The sequence below is a fragment of the Carya illinoinensis genome, chromosome 7 (assembly GCF_018687715.1).
Source record: "Carya illinoinensis cultivar Pawnee chromosome 7, C.illinoinensisPawnee_v1, whole genome shotgun sequence".
Lineage (NCBI taxonomy): Eukaryota > Viridiplantae > Streptophyta > Magnoliopsida > Fagales > Juglandaceae > Carya > Carya illinoinensis.
In genome coordinates, this window is record NC_056758.1 from 13,303,225 (window position 1) to 13,324,334 (window position 21,110).

General features: G+C 36.1%; 1 protein-coding gene and 1 non-coding gene across 2 annotated transcripts; both read right to left on the reverse strand.

The window, feature by feature from the left end:
- Positions 1-282: 282 nt before the first annotated feature.
- On the reverse strand, positions 283-11,481 carry LOC122316607 (inositol phosphorylceramide glucuronosyltransferase 1). The gene is made up of 10 exons (XM_043133274.1): positions 11,040-11,481; positions 10,320-10,440; positions 9,430-9,615; positions 6,027-6,190; positions 3,277-3,384; positions 2,732-2,869; positions 2,494-2,631; positions 2,041-2,323; positions 1,801-1,924; positions 283-667 (listed from the first exon to the last, which is right to left on the reverse strand). Exons 1-10 carry the CDS (start codon positions 11,274-11,276, stop codon positions 526-528), a joined length of 1,641 nt encoding a protein of 546 aa, XP_042989208.1. The 5' UTR covers positions 11,277-11,481; the 3' UTR covers positions 283-525.
- LOC122317671 lies at positions 5,197-5,356 on the reverse strand. The gene has a single exon (XR_006244591.1). It is a non-coding gene; the product is annotated as a small nucleolar RNA snoR138 (small nucleolar RNA).
- Positions 11,482-21,110: the final 9,629 nt, after the last annotated feature.

Consider the following 21,110-nt stretch of genomic DNA (forward strand, 5'->3'; position numbering starts at 1 on the left):
AACATGCATCCGAACAAGGAAATTTTAGAATTTTCGGAAATCCAAAGACATCATTAGCATCCAAACGTCCTCAATCAATATATTGCAATGCAGCAAATACTTATCATTCAACAGGATCGATACTTTCCAAAGCTTCTATGATACAAGCTGTGATAGTTTTATACTTGCATTGACAGTTAAAAAAACAAGATCATGCGAGATAGCATGATTGCAAACTGAAACACCAAAGTCAATCCAGCCAAAAAAGAACTTGACGTATATCAGTACGTCATCACAATAATATTGGAAACTATAATACCTCTCCATCCTCATTGATTGAAAATTTTGTAGCAAACATTTAAAACTATGATCAGTTTCAAAAAAGAATATTAAAAAAACCTCAAAGAGGGGGAAAAAAATACATTTCTAAATTGAAAAATTTCGCCACAATTTTACAAGTCAAGCATAGGGCCACTATATGCCAAATAAATTACAATGAGAAGTGACGGACATTGGCAATAGTTTACATCTTTTTGAAGTCACTTATCAACATAAGAAACATAAACTCCTACTTCGAGTATTGCCTCTGTCTTCCAAGCCTTTCAAGAATGCTCTAATTGCAAGATGCTCTGAAGAGTAAGTCATGAAAGATGCCAAAACCAGTCCTCCCACAAACATCAAACCTAACCTGTTTAAAAAACTCTTTCTTGATTACTCTTTTAATTTTCTGTGGGGCTTGAATGATGGAATGCCGAGCAAGAACAAATTAAAAAGGACACAAGTCTGCCGCTAATATTTTCAGACAATCATTTAGAGAAAAAATTATGTACATAATCATTAACTTGCTTTGTGATCATGGAGAATAACAACATATTTGGAAGAATTAATGCATTTTAACAAGCCTTCCAAAAGAGCAAATGATAGAGAGAAATAGGAGCAGAGAGAGGGGGAGCAAAGAAGTTTAGTAAGCTAAGCACTCCTTTTTGCCCAGCAGATGAGCTCTACATGAAGTTAGAACAAATGCAAGAACATCCAATGTTTTTTTATGTATCCTTGAGTAAAAGTGAATTAAATATTTCTTCGTTAAGAATGGTGCAGAAGTATTAAATAAAAAGTAGTTCTTGAAATAAAGGTGCAAGAAAAAAAACTAGCTTCATCGACACAAAATTCGAAATTTAATGCAAGGTATTATGAATATGGAAGTCAAAGTGAGCTATTTGTCTCTACGGTATAAGCAAAATATCTCTACTCAACGCATATGACCATATCTAGGGACATTTACCCATTTGCCCCACTAATAACCATGTCTTTACTTGTAACTTCTACCATCCAGCAAATCTCACCTCCCTCCTGTCATGTTTAATTCTTCGACATTAATATAAACACTTTCACATTGGTACGATTAACAAGCTTCTATTGCACAGGTCCAAACCAACTCCAAGAGAAGAAGAAATGAGGAGAGAGGTGGGCGACCGAAAGATAAGAAGTTTAGGGTCTTTTTGAATATATACATATAAGTGGGCAGGCAGGAATTCTACCCACTATCCACCCACTATACATGTTTAAAACTACAGATCTGCCCACTGGGCCCATGTAATCGGCAGGTTGCCCGCCCGTTTCCAAACAGGCCGGGCAGTCCAGGTCCAGGTGAATCCCACTAAGTAAATTCAATGATTCTTTTTACATTTTTTTTCTTGAGTTATGAATACCATTAAAATTATGCTTGCATGATTTTGTTTCTCATTATTTTCATGGAAGAGGAAAAAAGGAAAGCAAGACATTAACAATGACAATAATCAACACTATGAACAACCAAATTACCTAGCAAATAGAGCTGTGATCCCCAAAAGACACGGTAAAGATGGGCCAGCGACAGCCAAAAAGGCCATCACTAACCCATAACGCCATGTCGCAACATCAAAGGACAATCCTTGCCGGTGATGACCTGCAACACAGAACCATCAATGAATTTCCATAATAATATAAATCAAGGAACTAATGGGCACAAGTCATACATAACCATATAAATTAGATATAGATAGCTACTTCAAGCCAACAAACCTTTTCCAGAATCATAATCAAGAGATTCAGGATCAGAGGAGAAGGATCCCACTGTAGCTTTTGTCTTTCCCCATATGGAAACCAAATACAGATAACCTCCAAAAAGAAGAATGAACAATGTAAATGTCCATTCATACATCATGAGCAAACCAGTCCATGGCATCACTTGCCGAGGCACAATTGCTAGAGCAAGTCCAAGCGACACCGCAGCCACCACAAAACAGACAAAGACAGATATTCCACCCAAATAAATAGGCACCTTGGTGTTTGCACCATTAGAGAACTGTTTAAGATCACAACAAAAATTATTAACAAAGACAAAATATAGATGGAGCAATTGCACAACTAACCACAAGAAGTTCAAGAGTATAACTGCATTTTACATAAAAAAGAGAAGCTTAGACATGAAAGCAATCTTGCAGATCCAACTCGGTAGAAGGGGAAGAAACTAACCTGATGGTTGGAACCGATGGTAGATGATGTAGAAACACCACTATAACTAAGTGATCCACCATATCTAATTTTGTAGTACATATGTCTGATGCTATCGCACAATGAACTTCTACAAAATGAACCAAAGTACTCCCGTGTCTGTATAAACATAATATAACATTAGATCCAAGTAAAAATAATCATTTCGTTGTATGCTTGATAAAAGATAATGATGATGATAAAACATGTAAGCACTGACCTGAAGAAAGGACTGATAATAACAAAAGAGTAAAGCAAAAGGTGGTAGTAGAAAAAGAAATTTGACAAGAAGGTCATCATTAGGATTTCTGCCCCCTCCAGTTCCAGGAAGCGATTCCTCAAGCTGTTCCCTAACATTCTGCAACATAAGCAAACAATAAATAAATAAATAAGAAATAAAGAACATATTAGAAGTCGCATAATATTAATGTAATCCTCTGCCACTAGATAAGACAGTAATTACAACTTAATGACAAACCATCTTGAATAATAAATACTTAGCAGGTGCAGTTTCTCTTCTTCCTATACCACCCACCCGCATCATGTAGAATAGCATGCCAATTCATAGGCACAGATCCTAACTACACCAAAAAAAAAAAGGGGAAACTCCCATCCCTCTCTCAAGAAAAAAGACTGAAAACTCCCTAAAACATTTTAAAAACAGGCGAGACAACAGTTACTTGTAAAGATGGATAGAGAACTGATAAATTAAAATAGAAAATCAGAAAATTTAAATAATTTGGTAAAACAATCTGAAGCTGATACCTGCCAGACATCAACGGGTTTCAACAGCCAAGATGTCCACCAGTCCCAAGGCTTAAGGGGGCCAAGTGTATAGTGAATAACGCAGAGTTCACTCTCATTTACCATCCACTGCATATCCAATTTAATAAAAGATTAGACAACTTATCTAGGAAAACTGTATGCATAACAAAGGTACATAAAAAGAAACCTTAGTCAACACTCCATCAGTCAACAAAGTTACAACGCTTTTTACATAAAAAGGAATCAATAAAACGATAAGTGCATATGCACAACACCCCTAGGAGATGAAAACTGTTCTTTACAAGTCCTAGACCACTCATATAGGAATGTTAACATGTTCGCCATCTCGTCACATAAACTTATTATTCATTTGGACTACATTAATCCACCAAAACCCCCCACAGCTGCAGATGCAGATTCTGGCGTATAGAGCTAGTGATATTCTCACCTATCTAATTCTTTAAATCCTATTAGAGCCGTTTAAGCCTTCACTGTATATGAAAAACCAAAATTTTTTCATTTAGCATCTGCATTTACATCACTAATAAAAAAACCGAAAGGGGGCCACATGACCTCTGCCTCTGCAAAATGAAACAACAATCAGCTAGAGATCTCAATCCAGTAAAATAAAATCCAACTGCTGTAAAATTTTCCAGTATCCCACTATAGAGCATCAGAAAACATAAATTTTATTTTTAAGAAATGAGTACTCAATATAGATAACATCCTTATGTTATCCAACAGACATTGATCCAGTAACTTGTTCCAACAGATGGCAATCTTTTCATGGTTTCACTTGGGATAAGATAATTTAGGTTTCTAAATATTTACTCCTTCAAATTGAATAGTCACTCTCTTGAATTACAAGCAGCCGGGGACATGCAATATCCAAATTTTGCAACCACACTATAAAAATCCTGGTAGACTATTAAAAAGACCTATCCTCTTTGAAAGAAAGTAATAACTAGCATATCAGTAGATTTTTCTGTATACATAAAGCCTACAGGTAAAAAGATCGCAGATAGCTCCCATACTCAACCAAGTCGAAAGCATGTGGACGGTGGGGTATTGAGGAGAAGATAGACCTTTAAACTTCTGGTATAAATATGAGCATATAGTGTTATCTAAATTAAAAAGATCCATACTTTGGCAAGGTCCCTCCATGGTGGGGTTAAGATACTATAAAATCTATATGTCCATAATCAAAAAGTACATCTTATCATGATCAGTATTGGTAAAAGTTTAAGCGCAAAGCACCTAGGCCAAACCACTTCGCTTACCAAAAGTGAAGCACGCACATAAGCACGCTTTTTTGTGCAAGCTTAAAGGATAGAAAAGTGTGCTTTTGCAATTTTTTAAAAATTATAAAGTATTAGTTCAAGACCCAGAAAAAGATGTAAACAAATATTCTAAGTATTCAGTTGATATTGAAAATCAATTATGGACCATGGTGCCGAATGCTGTCATATGTAATGTGTATGCTTTGACCGGTAACAGTCCAAGTGGGTTTTCTAGACAGGTAGATATTTGATTGCTCATATTAGCATTAAAATCAATACTTAGGTCTCGTTTTTTTTCACAACTCAACTCATCTTATCTAATCATTACAACTTTCTCAAATTCTCACACAAAATAAAATAAGCAATTCAACTTTTTCAAATTCCAAAACAATATATATTCTAACAATATTTTATTCAACTTTCAACTTTAATCTCAACTCATCTCATCTAATCTGTGAAAGCAAATGAAGCCATAATTCTTGAACTTTCTTGGTCATGGCCTTTTGGGTATATTTTAATTCAACCATGTACTCTAATTTGATTATGACTATCAAATTCATCAATATGTCAGCAAAGAAAAAGAACTATACATTAAATGCTATGTTTAATTTTTTTTTTAAAAATAAAGAGGGAAAATTTAAAATATCCAAAGCAATCTAGGAAAGGAACATGAAGAGCTACATAAAAGCGTCCCTTTCCCTCAAACTGCTTCAGTTTACTTGCTGTATGCCCCTGTCTGAACCAAATGGCGTCATATTTCAAGTTTCCTTTTTTTGACGTCTGGTTATTCTAGAGGCAACTCTGTTTAAATTTTATGCATTAGTTGGTTACTTGATTTTCATGCTGCATACCAACTAATTTCAAACCTTGTTTTATTGTATTTTATGGATTTTTTGTTATTATCATTATACATCTTCAAAAATGTTCTATTCTTCAATCAGGTGCACGCTTGTTCTTGGTGCTATGAGCCTAGGCTCTAGGTGGCATTTGTGGTCAAGTGAGCCTAGTGCATTCAGCAGCACTAAACATTATAGAGATGTTTGCATTAAGAAATTCTCTTGCAGCTGATGCAATTACATTAATGTCTCATTTGGTTACACAGTACAGATGAAATGAGATGAGATGTTTTGTTAAAAGTTGAATAAAATATTGTTATAATATAATTCTTTAATATTATTTTGTTTTGGGATTTGAAAAGTTGAATTGTTTTTTATATTTTGTGTAGGAATTTGAAAAAATTGTAATGATTATATAAGATGAGATGAGATAGTTTGATTTGTGTTAACCAAACCAGCCCTAAGTGAATACTACAGTCTTGAAGTACTTGATATATTGAGAGCAAAATCATAAGGAAATAGCACCATCACCATAGTGTAGTGAGAACATTAAGTAGTAGCTAATTACTTGAAATAAAGAGATCCCCACACACAACCCCCCCCCCCCCAAAAAAAAAAAAAAAACACAACGTACCTTGTTTGCAAGCATGTAAAGACCAACATCTGCATTATATAGAGTGGACAGTCGCTGCATTTCAGGAACTGGTCGGGATTTCAACTCCTCCAGGGATAAATTTGGCTCAAAAACATGTGCATTTGGAAATCCAGTGTAATATGAATTCAGAAAACCCTGGTCTCCTGTCAGAGAGAGGAAAAAAGGGCTGGTAGTAAGATCAAGCTATAAATATTATACAATTCTTTTTATAAGTAAAATAAAGTTTAATTGGATCATGTAAAAATAGGCGCAGCCTAGTTACACAGGAAGCATACGGAAGAGAAACTCAAGTGAGTTAACATGAGGAAAATTCCATTTACATACTAAAGTACAGTTTCTGTAAGCAGACCCATGGTGCAAGACCACTCAAGCATCTAAAATGAAAAATTGAGTACTTTAGTTGGTGTGCAACTACTTAGTCGACCTCCTATACCAGTGAAGGTGCAACAATTTGCATACTCAGGTTATTATTTGTTTTGGGCTCTTGCCTACTCTTTTGATCAATAAAAATTTGTTTACAAATAAAAAAACATTATTTTTTAAGATCCTTCCTAAGGTTGCCAACCAAATTTAAAATAAAACATTCGAAGGCACCTTGTTTCTCCAAATGCACTTATACAAAAATGAAGAGTCAACTAAGGGGAGAAGCACATTGAAGAGGGATAAAAAACTCAAAGATTTATCCCTCACCACTTAAGATGACTCCCCTCTTGTTTACAGATGATACTTGTCTTTTGTGGGGCTAGTCATAATCAGATTCAAGCCTTGCAGGCTCTTTTCATTTGCTTTAAAGTGGCTTCGGGTTTGAAAGTGAATCTCGCCAAGTCAGAATTAGTTCTGGTTGGAAATATTCCAAGTGTTTTGAGCTTGGCCAATATTCTAGGATGCAAAGTCTCCACCTTCCCAATGAAGTATCTTGGTCTTCCATTTGGTGTCTCTAAATCGCTGTCAATATAGCGTTGGAAAAAATGGAGAGTAAACTGGCGAGTTGGAAGAGGATTATTTGTCCAAAGGTGGTAGAGTTACATTGATAAAAAGTACTCTATCAAACTTGCTAACTTACTTCTTATCTTTATTTCCAATACCATGCAAAGTGGGTCATCGAATACAGAAATTGCAAAGAGACTTCCTATGGGGGGGAATAGACGAAGAATTCAAGTTTCATTTAGTGAATTGGGCTACAGTTTGTACCGTTATATGAGAAGGCGGGCTGGGAATTCAGAATTTGTTGATTTTCAACAAGGCTTTATTGGGTAAATAGTTGTGGAGATACCACAAAGAGAGGCAAGTTTTATGGAAGGTGATTAAAGAGTTAAAATATGGTGGGCTGTGGGAACGATGGGGCTCCAATGAGGTGAGCAGATCACATGGGGTGGAGCTTTGGAAACATACAAGAGGATGGATCAATCTTCATCGATATGCACGGTTTGCAGTTGGGGATGGTTCCTGAATTAAATTCTGGAATGATCTATGGTGTGGAAATTGAATCCTCAAAGAAGCCTACCCAACACTATACAGCATCGCCCGAAGAAAGGAGGCTTCCGTGCCAGAGCACATGGATCTCTCTAGTGGCCCTCCTCAGTTGAATATCACTTTCCTTAGAGCTACCCAAGACTGGGAAATTGACACATTTACAGACTTATTCAACCTTGTGTATACTTGTAGAGTGACTGGAGGAGCAGATAAGATTATGAGGTCACAATCCAAGAAGGGGAATTTTACTGTAAAGTCATATTACAAGTCCCTCATGACAAACTCTATAAGAGCATTCCCATGGAAGAACATATGGAAGACTAAGGCCCACCCTAAAAGCTTCTTTTTTTGTATGGACAGTTTCACTAGGGAAGATTCTTACTGAAGATAATCTAAAAAAAGGCTGATTAATTGTATTGGATTGGTGCTATATGTGTATGAAAAGTGGGGATTTTGTGGATCACCTATTATTGCATTATGATGTAGCCATGAGATTATGTAATGATATCTTTCCTAGAGTGGGACTCGTTTAGGTAAAGCCAAGGGTGGTTGAATTTTTGGCCAGCTAGCAAGGTATTCGAGGTAAATCTCAAATAGGAGCGATGTGGAAGATGATACCGATTTGTTTGCCTATGCTAGGACTGGTCTGAGTTTTGAGAATCATGAACGGACAATGGACGACATTAGAACTTTTTTACTTGATACATTATTCCATTGGTCGATTGTAATAAATTTTACGTACATGATTTTCTTGTATCTTTAGACAGTCATGCATAGGTGTGGCTCTTGTATATGTTCCATGCACTTGGCTGCGCCTAATTTTAATAAAATTCCTATTTATTGATAAATATATATATATATATATATATATATATATATATCTTTGGATGGTAACCAAGAAAAACTCCCCAACAAGTGGATTTTTCGGTATGTTGGCGAAATCACTAGGTCATGGAAATTTAGAAGCTCAAAGGGTATCCTATCAAAAATAAAAAAGAAGCTTGAAGGGTATCTCCCCTATGGTTTATGTGGTGTACTTGGAAAGATCACAACTCAAAACTTTTGAAGACTAAGAGATGACACTGAAAAAATTAAAGATATCCTTTTAGCAGCCTCATGTTTGGATAGCTGCTCACCATGGCTCCCAATTCTCCAGTTGTCCAAACTAGACCTATTTTTGTTCTTTTCTTCTTGCTAGTTGGTCTTTCCTTTGTGCTTATAATAAAATTCAATTAATTATCAAATAAATTAATTTATTAGCTGCACTAAGGCATTGTAAATGAATATTAGAAAAACTAGCACATCCAAGATATCCACAATACAATTTGTAATAAGGTCAACTTAGCAACAACACTATTTTGATTTGTAGCATTGCTTTTTTTTTTTTTTTTTTTTTCAATTGGCACCGGGTGTCCGGGAATAGCATCCCAATTAATCCCGGGGCTACACAAGTCCTTGACAATGAGTTTCCCACAAGTGCACCTCGGGTAATTCAGAGGAAAAATTTTTCAGTTTGATTGCCCCTAGAGATTGCTTGAACCCAAGGAGATTTGAACCTTAAACCTAGAGGGAGCAAACCCCCAAGCCCAAGGCCTTTACCACATGAGCCAACCCCTAGGGGTTGATTTTTGCATTGTAACATGAAGTTGAACTAGATTTCTTTGCCAGGAAAAGCAAATTAGACTTGGAAGCTCATGCTTTTTCCCACAAATTGGTTGAATTACGCACATAGATGAGAATGCAGTGATTCATTTAGTAACCAATCAAACAAAATCTATAACCCATATCTTCCAACTATAAAATTAACCACAAAATTATCAAGATCAATTAAAAGAAAAAAAGATTACCAGAGAGGGATAAAAATAGAACTTGTTTAACAGCAAAGGCAATGCACAAAGAAATGCCTTACCTCCAGTGTAAGAAGGCAAGGTGGTAACTTTGCTCATCATGTCATTGAATATAGCTTCCGATGGTTCAAGTACCATCACTCCGGAATTCAGCCTCTCAGAATGCTTTAAGTTAGCACAAAACTTTCCACATTTGAACAGATCCTCAATGCTTTTCACCACAATAGTGTCAGCATCAAGGTATACAACTGCAAAATTGAATTTCAAAAATCAAACTCTTAAGAGACATGCCAAATTAGTCCTAATAGCAAAAAAGGAAATTAGCCCACATATCATGTATCTGGAAATATCTCACTTAGACCACTGTGTGTTGGACAGTCAATGAACTAAAAATTCTCCATCTTAGATTTGTCACACCATGGGAAATCAAAGGAAAAACCCGACTCAATCAATAATCAATAACTGACCTGACTTGAGGTTTTCGATTTGCTAAGCAAAGATGCATAATAAGTTATGTTAACATGCTCCATCGATATAAATATCTTAGCCTCACAATTTTTTTTATTGGCACCAGGTGTCCGAAAACAAGGTCCCAACAAATATAACATCAATATGGTAAAAGCCTTAAAATGAAATAACTCATTAATTTGTAAAACTGAAGCCTTTTGCCATGAAGGACATTCCAGATCTGATGTGCATGAGTACATCTATTACCAGGGATAAAATGGAAATTTATTATCTAATATATTTAGATCAAAAAATTATATTCACTTGGTTCTGTCCCACAACCTTTTGTTCAACCCATCTGTCCTTCGATGGCCAGGAGAGCCAGTCAGATATTGCCCACTTTAAATACAAAAACAAAACTTAGATGAAGAGTCTGTGCCCTTCATAATTCCTCAATTTTTCCTAAGCAACCAAATGTAGTGAACAATAAAGCAAAAGCTTTTACCTTTCTTGTAGTTAGTCATGTTAAAAATTTTAAGCTTCGTGTAGACACCCCAAAACCTCTTCGGCCGCACTTGATTAGGATTTGCCAATAAACTAATCTTCTCCACTAGCCACCCATCAGCCTGCACAATATTTCGCCAAAACCCAATAGATAAATTTTATAAGTTAAAAATAAGCTATATCCAAGTCTTAACCAAAACTCTATATCTTTAACTCATCAAAACTGTGCAGAAGCATACTAAACTAGTTTCATTTTCATTGCAAGCAACCAAAATTCTGAAAAGAAAGCATTCCAAATGGTTTATAAGTCCTCTAGACATAAAGACAGTTGCACTCTCAATCTCGCTCAAATTAAAGAAATACATAATATCTAATATTTGTATCTTATATCGATTTCATCTTACTGACACATTCTTCATATAATAACCCAAAAAAGTCAGCTAAAGCCTACCACGATTATTAACAAAAATTAGTAGACTTAAAATCTTTTAGCAAAACGGGGGCATCAAAGAATACTGGGATGCAAAGTTGAGGAAAAAAATTAAAGAATATTGAGCTGCAACATTCTGTTTCCTTTATTCTCCTCAATTTTCTCACTAACGAAATAGAAACTAAATAATAGAAGTTTAATTTAAAAAACAAAGAGAGTGAGATACATAATTTACTTTAAGCTTCGTATTCACAGCTCGATTTTTCTCTAAAACCAAACAAAAAGCGGTACCTGGAGAAGCTTCTTAGCATAGTCCGAGACACCATCAGAGACCAGAACCACCATTTCCTTCTTCGATCCAGTGTCCTTAATCGATTTCCCGAGAACCCTAACGCCCAATAAGAACTCATCTCCGTACAGGAGCGTGACGTAGGCTTCCTTCGAGGACGGAGATCCAGCGGAGGCCTTGGATTGAAGCGAAATGAGAAATAGTACGAGCAGAAGCCAAAGACCGGAGAATATTTTCATTATCTATAATAATCGAACGTATGGATCCGAATTTTTGCGAGAAATGTAGTAATTTTACGAGAAAATGATTCTGGGACCTTTAGTTGGCATATATAGATTAGAAAAGTTTGGAAGGGGTTCGAATCTGATTCGCCGCTTTGCTGCTGTCATATTTGACGTCTCTGACCGACTATGGATGGGTCGTCCAGTTTGAAAGTCTTCTCTGATCATCGGCGGCCACGCCCTTTTTTTATTATTATTATTTTTTTTTTTATTATTATTATTATTATTAATTTTTTTCTTTTAGAAGGGAAAACTCATAATTATAAAGAAAATACACGGAGGTATATCCTCCAAGAGTTACAATTGGATCAAAAATAGATAGATCATCTTTTGTTAACAAGTGATCTATAATATTACCATTTCTTCTAACATGAGAAACACCCCACTTAACAAAATTTTTAAGCAACTGCTTGGTCTCAACAACATACATGCTAGTATAGTTGTAGCCTTGCTTATCACTTTAAATAGTATTAATGGCTTGCAGAGAGTCACCGTCTAATATAACTTGTGATAATTCTAAGTCTAGCCCAAATTGAATTGCTTGGAGTGCACCAAAAGCTCATGCAAAATAGGGGTCAGGAAACAGTAATTTACTAAATCTCATGGTTGCTAGAAATTGGCATTCACTATCCCTTACTGTCACTCCAACACCAACTTGTCCCTGCACATTCTCTATAGCATTGTCCCAATTCAACTTATACCAGTTCGAAGAAGGAGCCATCCATACATCAGCTAAAGTGTAGGGTTTGCTGGCTCGATCCCTGATACAAGCTTCTTCCTCTACTAATAAGGTGAGGATACTTCTAACCGCCTTGATGATTTCCTTAAGATATGCAAACTCTTCCTTGAAAACAAACATGTTTCTTCTCCACCAAATCTTCCTGACCACAATAACAAATTCTTGAAGAGCCTGGCAGTCCAAGGTCCTAGTAAAGGCTTCAAAAAGTAGTAGCATGGAGAAATGAGAAATGGAGCGCTAGCATTTCCGTAATTGTTTAGAGCATTGGCTCCAGACATCCTTTGCAGCCCCACACTCCCATATAGCATGTGTCACACTTTATGTTTCCCTGCAACAAATTGGACAAAGTGAAATGGCCACAACTTTTCTTTTAAAAAAATTAGAAAGGGTAGGGAGAGCTTCAAGACACTCTCTATAGAAAGACTTTGTCTGCAGGTTGAACTTTAAATTTCCATATATGTTGCCCCACTTCTTAGAAGAATCCACTGCTCGAAGCTTGACTCTTTGATTCCAAGTTCTGAGACATTGCCAAATGGTAGGAACTCCTAACTGAGAAGCTTCCATCTTTGGAGCCTCTCCAAATGGTTCTGTCCTTGTTGTTTCAGCAATATATCAGCTTTCTTGGCTAAAAACTTTGCTTCACCAAATTAGAGTTCCATTTTTTGGAGATAGGATCAATCAACTCAGAAACTTTGGCATTGGGATCCAGAACGTTGATCTTACTAGGAACTTTGTTAGGAGATGGGAATACAAGCTATTTATCCTTCCAATTGAATGTATCATTTTCATTGCCTATTCTCCTGTAAGAACATGATTTTACAAGGTGCCTAGCTGCTAGGAAGGTTCTCCAGATGAAACAAGGTTTGTACCCTGGTTTAGCCTGCTGAAAGGAGGAGGTTTTAAAGTACTTTGCCTTCAAGACTTGAGCTGCAAGGGACTGGGGATGCTGGATCAGACCCTAGCATTACTTTGAGAGCATAGCTAAGTTAAAAAGCTTGAGGTCTCTAAAGCCCATTCCCCCTTCAGATTTTGATCTCCTCATCCACTTCCATGACACCCAATGTATCTTGTGTTCATTGTCTTGCTACCCCAACCAAAACTTTTGGATAACACTATTTATTTCTTTGAGTAGAGATGATTGTAATTTAAAAGGATAATACTAGATCCCCCACTGGGAGCTACCGCTCCCAGTGTTTTATTTTTTTATTTTCTTTTTCTTTTTCTTAATGATTAAGAAAATTTTGTTTAATATTATTATGAATTTTTTTATTTTTTTAAAAATTTTTAAAAATATTAAAAAATGCTATGAAAAAAAAAATTCTAAGCCAAGCGGGAGCCCCCAGCAGTGGCTGTAGAGGGATCCAATTTAAAAACACTCATACTGTAGGTGGGGAGGGATTGAACTATTGCTTTGTTGAAGACTTCCTTCCCTGCTTGAGACAACATTCCCACTTTATAGTTGCTTATTCTTTTTTGATGTTGTCCAGAATTCTCTTGAAAGTTTTGCATCGATTTCTTCCAACTACAGAGGTAGTCCTAGGTATTTATCATAATACATAGCAAACCTAATCCCACCGATAGAAATGATATACTTCTGGGCAGCCTTCATTGTGTTCTTACTTAAAAAGATGGAGGTTTTCTCAAGGTTCAACCTTTGGCCAGAAGTAGTTTCATACACTCTCAATAGCCCAATCATTCTGCTCCATTCAATAGCATTAGCCTTACAAAATAGGAGGTTGTCATCAGCAAAAAAAGGGGTGGGAGATTCTCATATGACCTTTCGCTACAGGGACACCATGGATCAAATTCTTTTCCTCTGCCTTGCTAACCTGATTACTTAGAGCTTTAGCACATAGGATAAAAAGATAAGGTGAGAGGGAGTCACCTTGTCTTATTCCCCTAGTTGGATGGAAAATTTCTTGAGGAGAGCCATTTACTAGGATTGAGTAGGAGACTGACTCAACACATTTCATTACATGATCAATCTAATAGTTGCAGAAACCTATCTTGTGTAGAACAGCTCTGATAAAACGCCATTCAAGCCTATCATATGCTTTGCTCATATCCATCTTCAAGGCCATATTGCCCTCCTTACCTGACATTTTACAAGACATAGTATGCAAAACCTTAAATGCCACAATGACATTATCAGTGATGAGCCTGTTAGGCACAAAAGCAGATTGAGTATAAGAAATAATTTGGGGCAGAATAATCTTAAGTTTGTTAGCCACTACTTTAGCTATAAGCTTGTACAAAACATTACAGAGAGAGATAGGCCTGAATTCAGAAACTTTAGAAGGGTTCTTCTTCTTGGGGATTAAGGCTATGAAAGTATTGTTGATGGAATTAAGACTGCCTTTTGAGTTCAATATAGATAACACTGCCTCACTGACCTGAGTGCTTATAGTAGCCTAATGTTGATGATAAAAAGTAGCAGGGAAGCCATTTGGGCCAGGGGAACTAAGGCCATTCATTTGAAATAAAGCATCCTCAACCTCCTACTTAGTGAAGGGTCTTGACAGCAAGGCATTTTGAGAATGGGAGACTCGAGGGGCCATAGTCTCTAGACTTTCAACAATGTTGACAGGGTTAGAGAAGGTGAAAAGGTCTTTGAAGTAGACTTGGAAAAGGTCACTAATGTCCTCTGGAGACTGAATTTCCTGACCATTGTTATTCACCAACATTTTAATCCAGTTGGTCTTCCTTCTTTAGGAAGCACATTGATGAAAATACTTTGAGTTACTATCATCCTCACTCAACCACCTTTGCTTCCATCTAAGGTTGTCTTCTTCAAGCATACTATTGACTTCTTTTTGAGCTTGCTTAATAGATTCATTGAGATGACCTCTATTGCTTTTTTGTAATTCAAATAAATGGGATAGCTTAGCATTCAATGACTGTTTAGAAGAACCAAAGAAACCCTTACTCCATTGTAGTAATTTGTGTTGACATTTATAGAGCCCCTCAGTAACATAGCTTAACTTGTTGTCTATCATTCTAGGTAGGGTCCATGCTTTCTCAATTTGCTTCGAGTACTCCTCTTTAAGGTCTAGCTTACTTCGAATTTGAAGGGTTTCAACTTCCTTTACTTGTAAGAGTCATGGGAGTCCGGACTGACTAGAAGAGGGCAGTGGTCTGAGCTCAGGGAATGGAGGGTAACACATTCAAATTAGGGAAGTTCTTAGCCTATACAACATTAAAAAAGCCTTTGTCAAGTCTTTCTTTAGTGAAATCCCCCCCAAACCTACCATTTGACCAAGTGAACTTATTCCCAATAAAACCCATATCATAGAGTCCACATGCTTCTATTGCAGAACTAAAGGCCTCAATTTGGCTTCTAGGTCTTAGCAGCCACCCCATTTCTTACCAAATTTTAGTATTTCATTGAAGTCCCCTACACACATCCATCCCATTGCAGGCATTGGTTTAATTGCCTTGAGTAATTGCCAGCTTTACTTCCTCTTAAATTTAGTAGGATTGCCATTAAACCTAGTTTTCAAACCTCTCCTTGGCTCCCTTAACCAAAAGGGAAATATGGTTTTGAGTATATGGGGAAACCACTACCTCAAAATCTTCTTTCCAAAGGAAGGCAATTCCTCCACTAAGACCTTTACAATCAATAACAAAGCTATTCTCATACTTTAGACTGTGTTTAATGGCTTCAATTTTGTTCCTTTTACACTTTGTCCCCATTAAGAAAACAGAGGATGGGACCTTAGATTGCACCAATTGGTGCAAGTCATGAACTGTCTTAGGGTTTCCAACCCCGCTCAACAGTTCCAACTAAGGCAACTCATTGGACTTGGTGGGGCTATGCCATAGCCACCACCTCATCATCATAAGTTCACGTTATTTGTAATTATAGAAAATATCACTACCAATTGGATTTTTTTTAATCTTAGCACTTATCATTGATTCATTACCCGTTTTGAGGTGATATGTATCAAGTAGGTTTCATTTAAATAGGAAAAATATCAATTCACAATTTTTATAATTTTATCTAAATTGGATAGTAGTAGTTTGTAAGATTAAAATTTATTTTCAATGAAGTAACTTAACTACATTCATTATGTGAGAAGTGTGCCGTTGAATAAAATATTATTAGAATATTATTTTTTAATATTAATATTATTTTAAGATTTAAAAGTGTTGAATTGTTTATTATATTTTGTGTGAAAATTTAAAAAAAAAATTGTAATTATTAAATGAGAAGAATGGAGATACATTTTGTATCCAAACCGGGCCTCAGCACAAAAGACTCATCATCTAGAACACAAAAGCCCTGCCAAAATAGTCTAGACGAGCAAAAGCCTAGGTACTGAACAAAAACCCAGGCAAGTGTGGCCCTCAGCAAAGAAAAATTCAAGAAAAGAGTAATGGACAAATGGAGTATGTGTCACCTTGGGCGAGCAAAGGCAAGGCGACTAAAAGTTTAAAGGGCATGTGAGATTAACGTCAAGTAAGTAAAGGATAGATATGCAATATGGTGTTCCGTATGCACAATGACATGGGCGAGCAAAGATAAACGAGTACAAGACAATAAAAGCAATAGGAATTCAATGAGCAAGCAAAGTGTAGCATGAATACATTTTGGGACAAACAACAAACAATGCAACGAGAGATCAGCTAAGCACGTAGAAATTTTGGAGTGCCCAGGGGCAACCTAGTAATGCTCAAAGAGTAGTGGGTAACCTCACAAAAAATATACTCAAACAACAACGTTCCTACAAGGAGCACAAGTGGGAAAGAAAGATCATAGACTTGAATACGCCCGACCATACATAGGAGCTCTCCACCATGTGGGCTATATATTCACAACTGGCAAACTGAACTCCTTGTTTCCTTGGCCAAACTTCTTAAATGTGCAGAGCACATCATTTTTGTCGCTGTCACCCCTCCTGTAACCCCCGGTTAATTGTACGTAATAATTAAAGTATTTTCATTATATGATTGATTGTTGATTGTAAACATATATATATATATATATACACACACACACACACACACAAATACATACTGGATTTATTATTGTTAGAAGTTAGAAGAAATTGGGAGTTTCAACTTTTAGAGCTTTTAGTATTTGAGGATTTAGAGTGGATGGAGACAATATATGTTAGAGATTAGCTCAGAAGCCTAGAGCTATATCCAGACTCTCATGGAATCCCATAACATGACCCAAATTGTGATCTATCCCAGTAATTGCTATGATAACTACATCAATGTAACATATGGAATAGGTAGTGTTGTATATCCAACCGACTCAACATCCTATAAATATCCCTATTTCTCTTTCACAAGTCACTTTTTAAAGTTCTAAGCCATTTCACATTCTTTTTCTTATTATTATTATTATGACCTTCTCGTCTTCGTGTTGTTGAGATTCATGAATCTTGGCTCAACCTCACAAGTAAAAACAATGTCTTGATGCTGAGGGGGTTGTGTGAAGCCAAAGTATTCAAAAGCTACCATAACTCATTCATACGATGTTCACGAATGATAATGTGATTGAATACTATGTAGTACAACTATGTATTTTTAAAGAATGAAAGGTGAGATAATGTAAGGTTAAAGAAAAGAAAGGAAAATTAAAAGGTATGACTACATGTGCTTGATGAGGAAAATGAATGGGCCATATGAGGATGAGTAATGTACCTATGAGGTTAGGACTAATTGCAATGTTAGAATGCATCACTAACGGTGCACCTAGACCATTCTTGAAGTTTGGTTCTTATCTGATTGCTCCAAAAAGAATAATTAATCATAAGGGTCTCTAACCTTAACATACAAAGGTTAATAGTGTGGAACGAGTATAAAGGATAAGGATAAAGGAAATGACTGATCAATGCTATGCGGTTAAGAAAATGAAAGTTTTTCTAAAATGTAGAGGTAAAAGTACATTTTCATGCCCTGATGTAAATGTTTTATGCTCTAAGGTGATTTTTCCTCAAGAATGGTGACGATAACTGAATCCTATATTTATATTATGTTTATTGCATTATGTGGTTCTTACTGAGTGTTTGACTTACTTTAATTATTTTAATTGTCTTTCCTACCTCGGGTGTGGAAGTCTATAAGGATGCTAAGGGCAGGATGATGAGAAAATGAACTACAATGACGTTGGGGCCTAAGGTAATTTAGGAAGACCTTGAAGTTCACTTTATAATCTTTTAATGAAATTTATAGCACAAAAAAATTTACTTGTTTTATTAAGTTCTTCTGAAAAATCTTATTTTGAGAGCTTCTGTTAAATGAAATATTTTGCTTTAGTTGTTAGATGCATGGAATATTTTATAATTGGTGCAAAGGATGTATGTTCGAGTTAGTACCATCTATTTCCTCTAGCTTTACAAGTCTCTGAGGGACAGATCATTACAGTTGGCGTCAGAGCCCAAGTTTTAAAAGATTATGTAGACTTTTTAAAAAAATACTAGAGAGGAAAATTATTTTGAGAGTTAAGAACTTTTAAAAATATGCAGAAAAGCCTAAGTCAGCTTCTTCCCAAGGTAGATCTTGCTTGATAGAAGGAATGTTTGAGGTTTCATTCACTTGACTAAATTGCTTTGACTAAATTGAATGCTTCAAACTATATTTTGAAAACTGATAGACAAAACTATGATTTCTATCTGTTGTACTTCTCCCCCTTCCTTGTAAAACCGAATACCTAGTTCTAAAAGTAAGTTGTCATTTGTTTCAACTCTTCTCCTTCCTTGGAGTTAAGAACATGGATCTGGTTGAGGGTGCTTTGTTTGACCTATGATTGATGACTAAAAAGGTTGAAATTCTTGTAGAAAAATAGAGAATTAGGTGCTTGTTGTAGCATCGTGTTTTCATTGGAACTTCCATGTTCATGATGACTTCGGACTCTCATTTGTGATATCTTGGGACTTTCATTTGACATATTTATTCCCAAAGAAGTTTTAAGGAAAACTCTTTTGCAAGAAGATGAATTTATGGTGCAAACAAGTTTTTTTTGTTAATGGTTGTTTTCTTTTTTGTAGGTTATAGGGTTTTTTTTTTTTTTTTTTTTTTTTTTAAGAGAGTTAAGCTGAAAGCCTGAAACTCCATTTGGTATTATGATAAATTGATACATGGAAAAATGAATGATAAGCTCAACTTTATGAAGTCACTCATTTAATTTGGATTATTCATTGTTTTTTTATCCCATAAATTATAATCTTGAAAGATATCTTCATTTTAGTTTTTATTAGGATCATTATCATTGCCTTCAAGGACAATTCAGATTTGGCCTTCAATTTTTATTAGGATATTGTTTTTATATATAATTGAATAATTATATAGATATATATATATATATATAACGATTATCCCGAAACGATACATCAAAATGGACCGGCATCATTATTGGAACAAGCCTAAATTTTTAGTAAGTCTCTTTAATTTTGAAGCCCCGCAAAATAAAATAGTTTTGGTAACTCATTTTATTTAAATGATTATATTTCTCTTGAAAATATTTATTAAAACTCACAATTTTATTTTATGATGAAAAATATTAGTTTTGGATGAAGAGTAAAAGGTTGTATTTTTACATTTAGTTTATTTCATTTTCCTATCTATTTTCTTTTATGTCTTTCTCTCCTATTTCTAAATTTTTTATTTCCACCCTAGAATCAAATTAGTCCTCCCAAGTGTATGGCTAAGATTCATTATTTTTCCTCACGTTTATCTCTCCCTTCTCTCTCTTTTATATTTAGACCACACACATTCTTAACCCCCAAAATATCTCATTTGATCTAATCTGTCAACACAAGAAATCTCCAAATCAACTTTATTCTCACCCTTCAGCAAACACACAGTAGACCCTCTCTCTTCTTTCTCTCCCCCACAATTTCTACCCTCCTTAGTCGACTACCACAACACACATGAGCTTAACCACCTCTAGGCCCCATGAGCGATTGTGAACCACCCAAAATAAAACAAGAAGGTAGTGGATGGAGGGCAACAACCACCAGCAGCCCATAGCCTCCATCCACAACCAGCTATCACCATCAACATGAGCAGCAGCCACCACAAGGCACATGCACAAAAGTCTCTCTCTTCCTCCCTCCTCTTGCTCCAACCACCTCTCTCTGCACTTTGATGACGTCACTCTTTCAGTCGTCCCCTCTTCCAGCCTCTTTTGAAGGCAAGCATAGCTATAACACCACTCATTGGAAATGGCCATACCCAAGTCTCATGGTCTGTCGCCAATTGAGAACCACCGTCATGTACCCACCCCCAATAGATGTCGCACCATCTCCTATCATCCCATGGCTGCACTTGTGCACCACCCTTACAAAAATTGAAGACCCCTTCACTGATTCCACTCACACACCCCACTCTTAGTATTGGTTACTCTCTGAACTTAAACCCTCTCTCTCTCTCTCTCTCTCTCTCTCTCTCTCTCTCTCTCTCATCCAATAGCCCTACCTAGCCACCAACAACCTTAAGCCTCCATGAGCACAACTCTTCTTCAAGCAACAACAGTTTCCAAGAAGCCCCACAATTGCCGATGTGACGCCTCCAGCCATCGCTTGGGATTAGACGGTGATTGAAATATTAAGACATGTAACTAGAGGTTACATAACGTATATGACAATTAAGATGCATGCTCATAGAATGCTTATAGCAATATGTAACATGTTGCAGCAGAAACTCATATGAATTTAAGTAAGATTGAGAGAGATCTCAAAAGCATTGTAGTACCATTTAAAACTATAGAATCCCAAAACAATTTATGTGTTCAAATTCCCCAAAATACAATAGGGTTTTAAAATCATATCCCTTTGATAATCATTTTCTTTCTAAGGTTTCTCTTTCTTGAGCCTACTTTGTTTCATCCGTATTAATAATTTTCTTCAAATTCTTGAAAAGCTTCAATACTTTACTTATGAAGTGGTCGGATGCTTTGAGCCTATCTTCTATGGATGGCTCCACCGAGTGCTTAGAGCTCTTTAGGGCCTCCTTCGAGGATGGGGGATCCACTCTCTTGCGTTTCTCCATGGTCAATATCTACACTTGTCATAACTTCCACCATTACAGATTAGGAATGATGA

Bases quoted from the DNA above. Each gene is read 5' to 3' on its own strand.
- LOC122316607 (XM_043133274.1), bottom strand. From the start codon at position 11,276: ATGAAAATATTCTCCGGTCTTTGGCTTCTGCTCGTACTATTTCTCATT. The intron at 2,324-2,493 runs GTTAGTTTCTTC...GATCTTAAACAG, and splicing joins CCATCGGTTCCAACCATCAG to TTCTCTAATGGTGCAAACAC. The intron at 668-1,800 runs GTAATTTGGTTG...TTTTTTAAACAG, and splicing joins ATCACAGCTCTATTTGCTAG to GTTAGGTTTGATGTTTGTGG.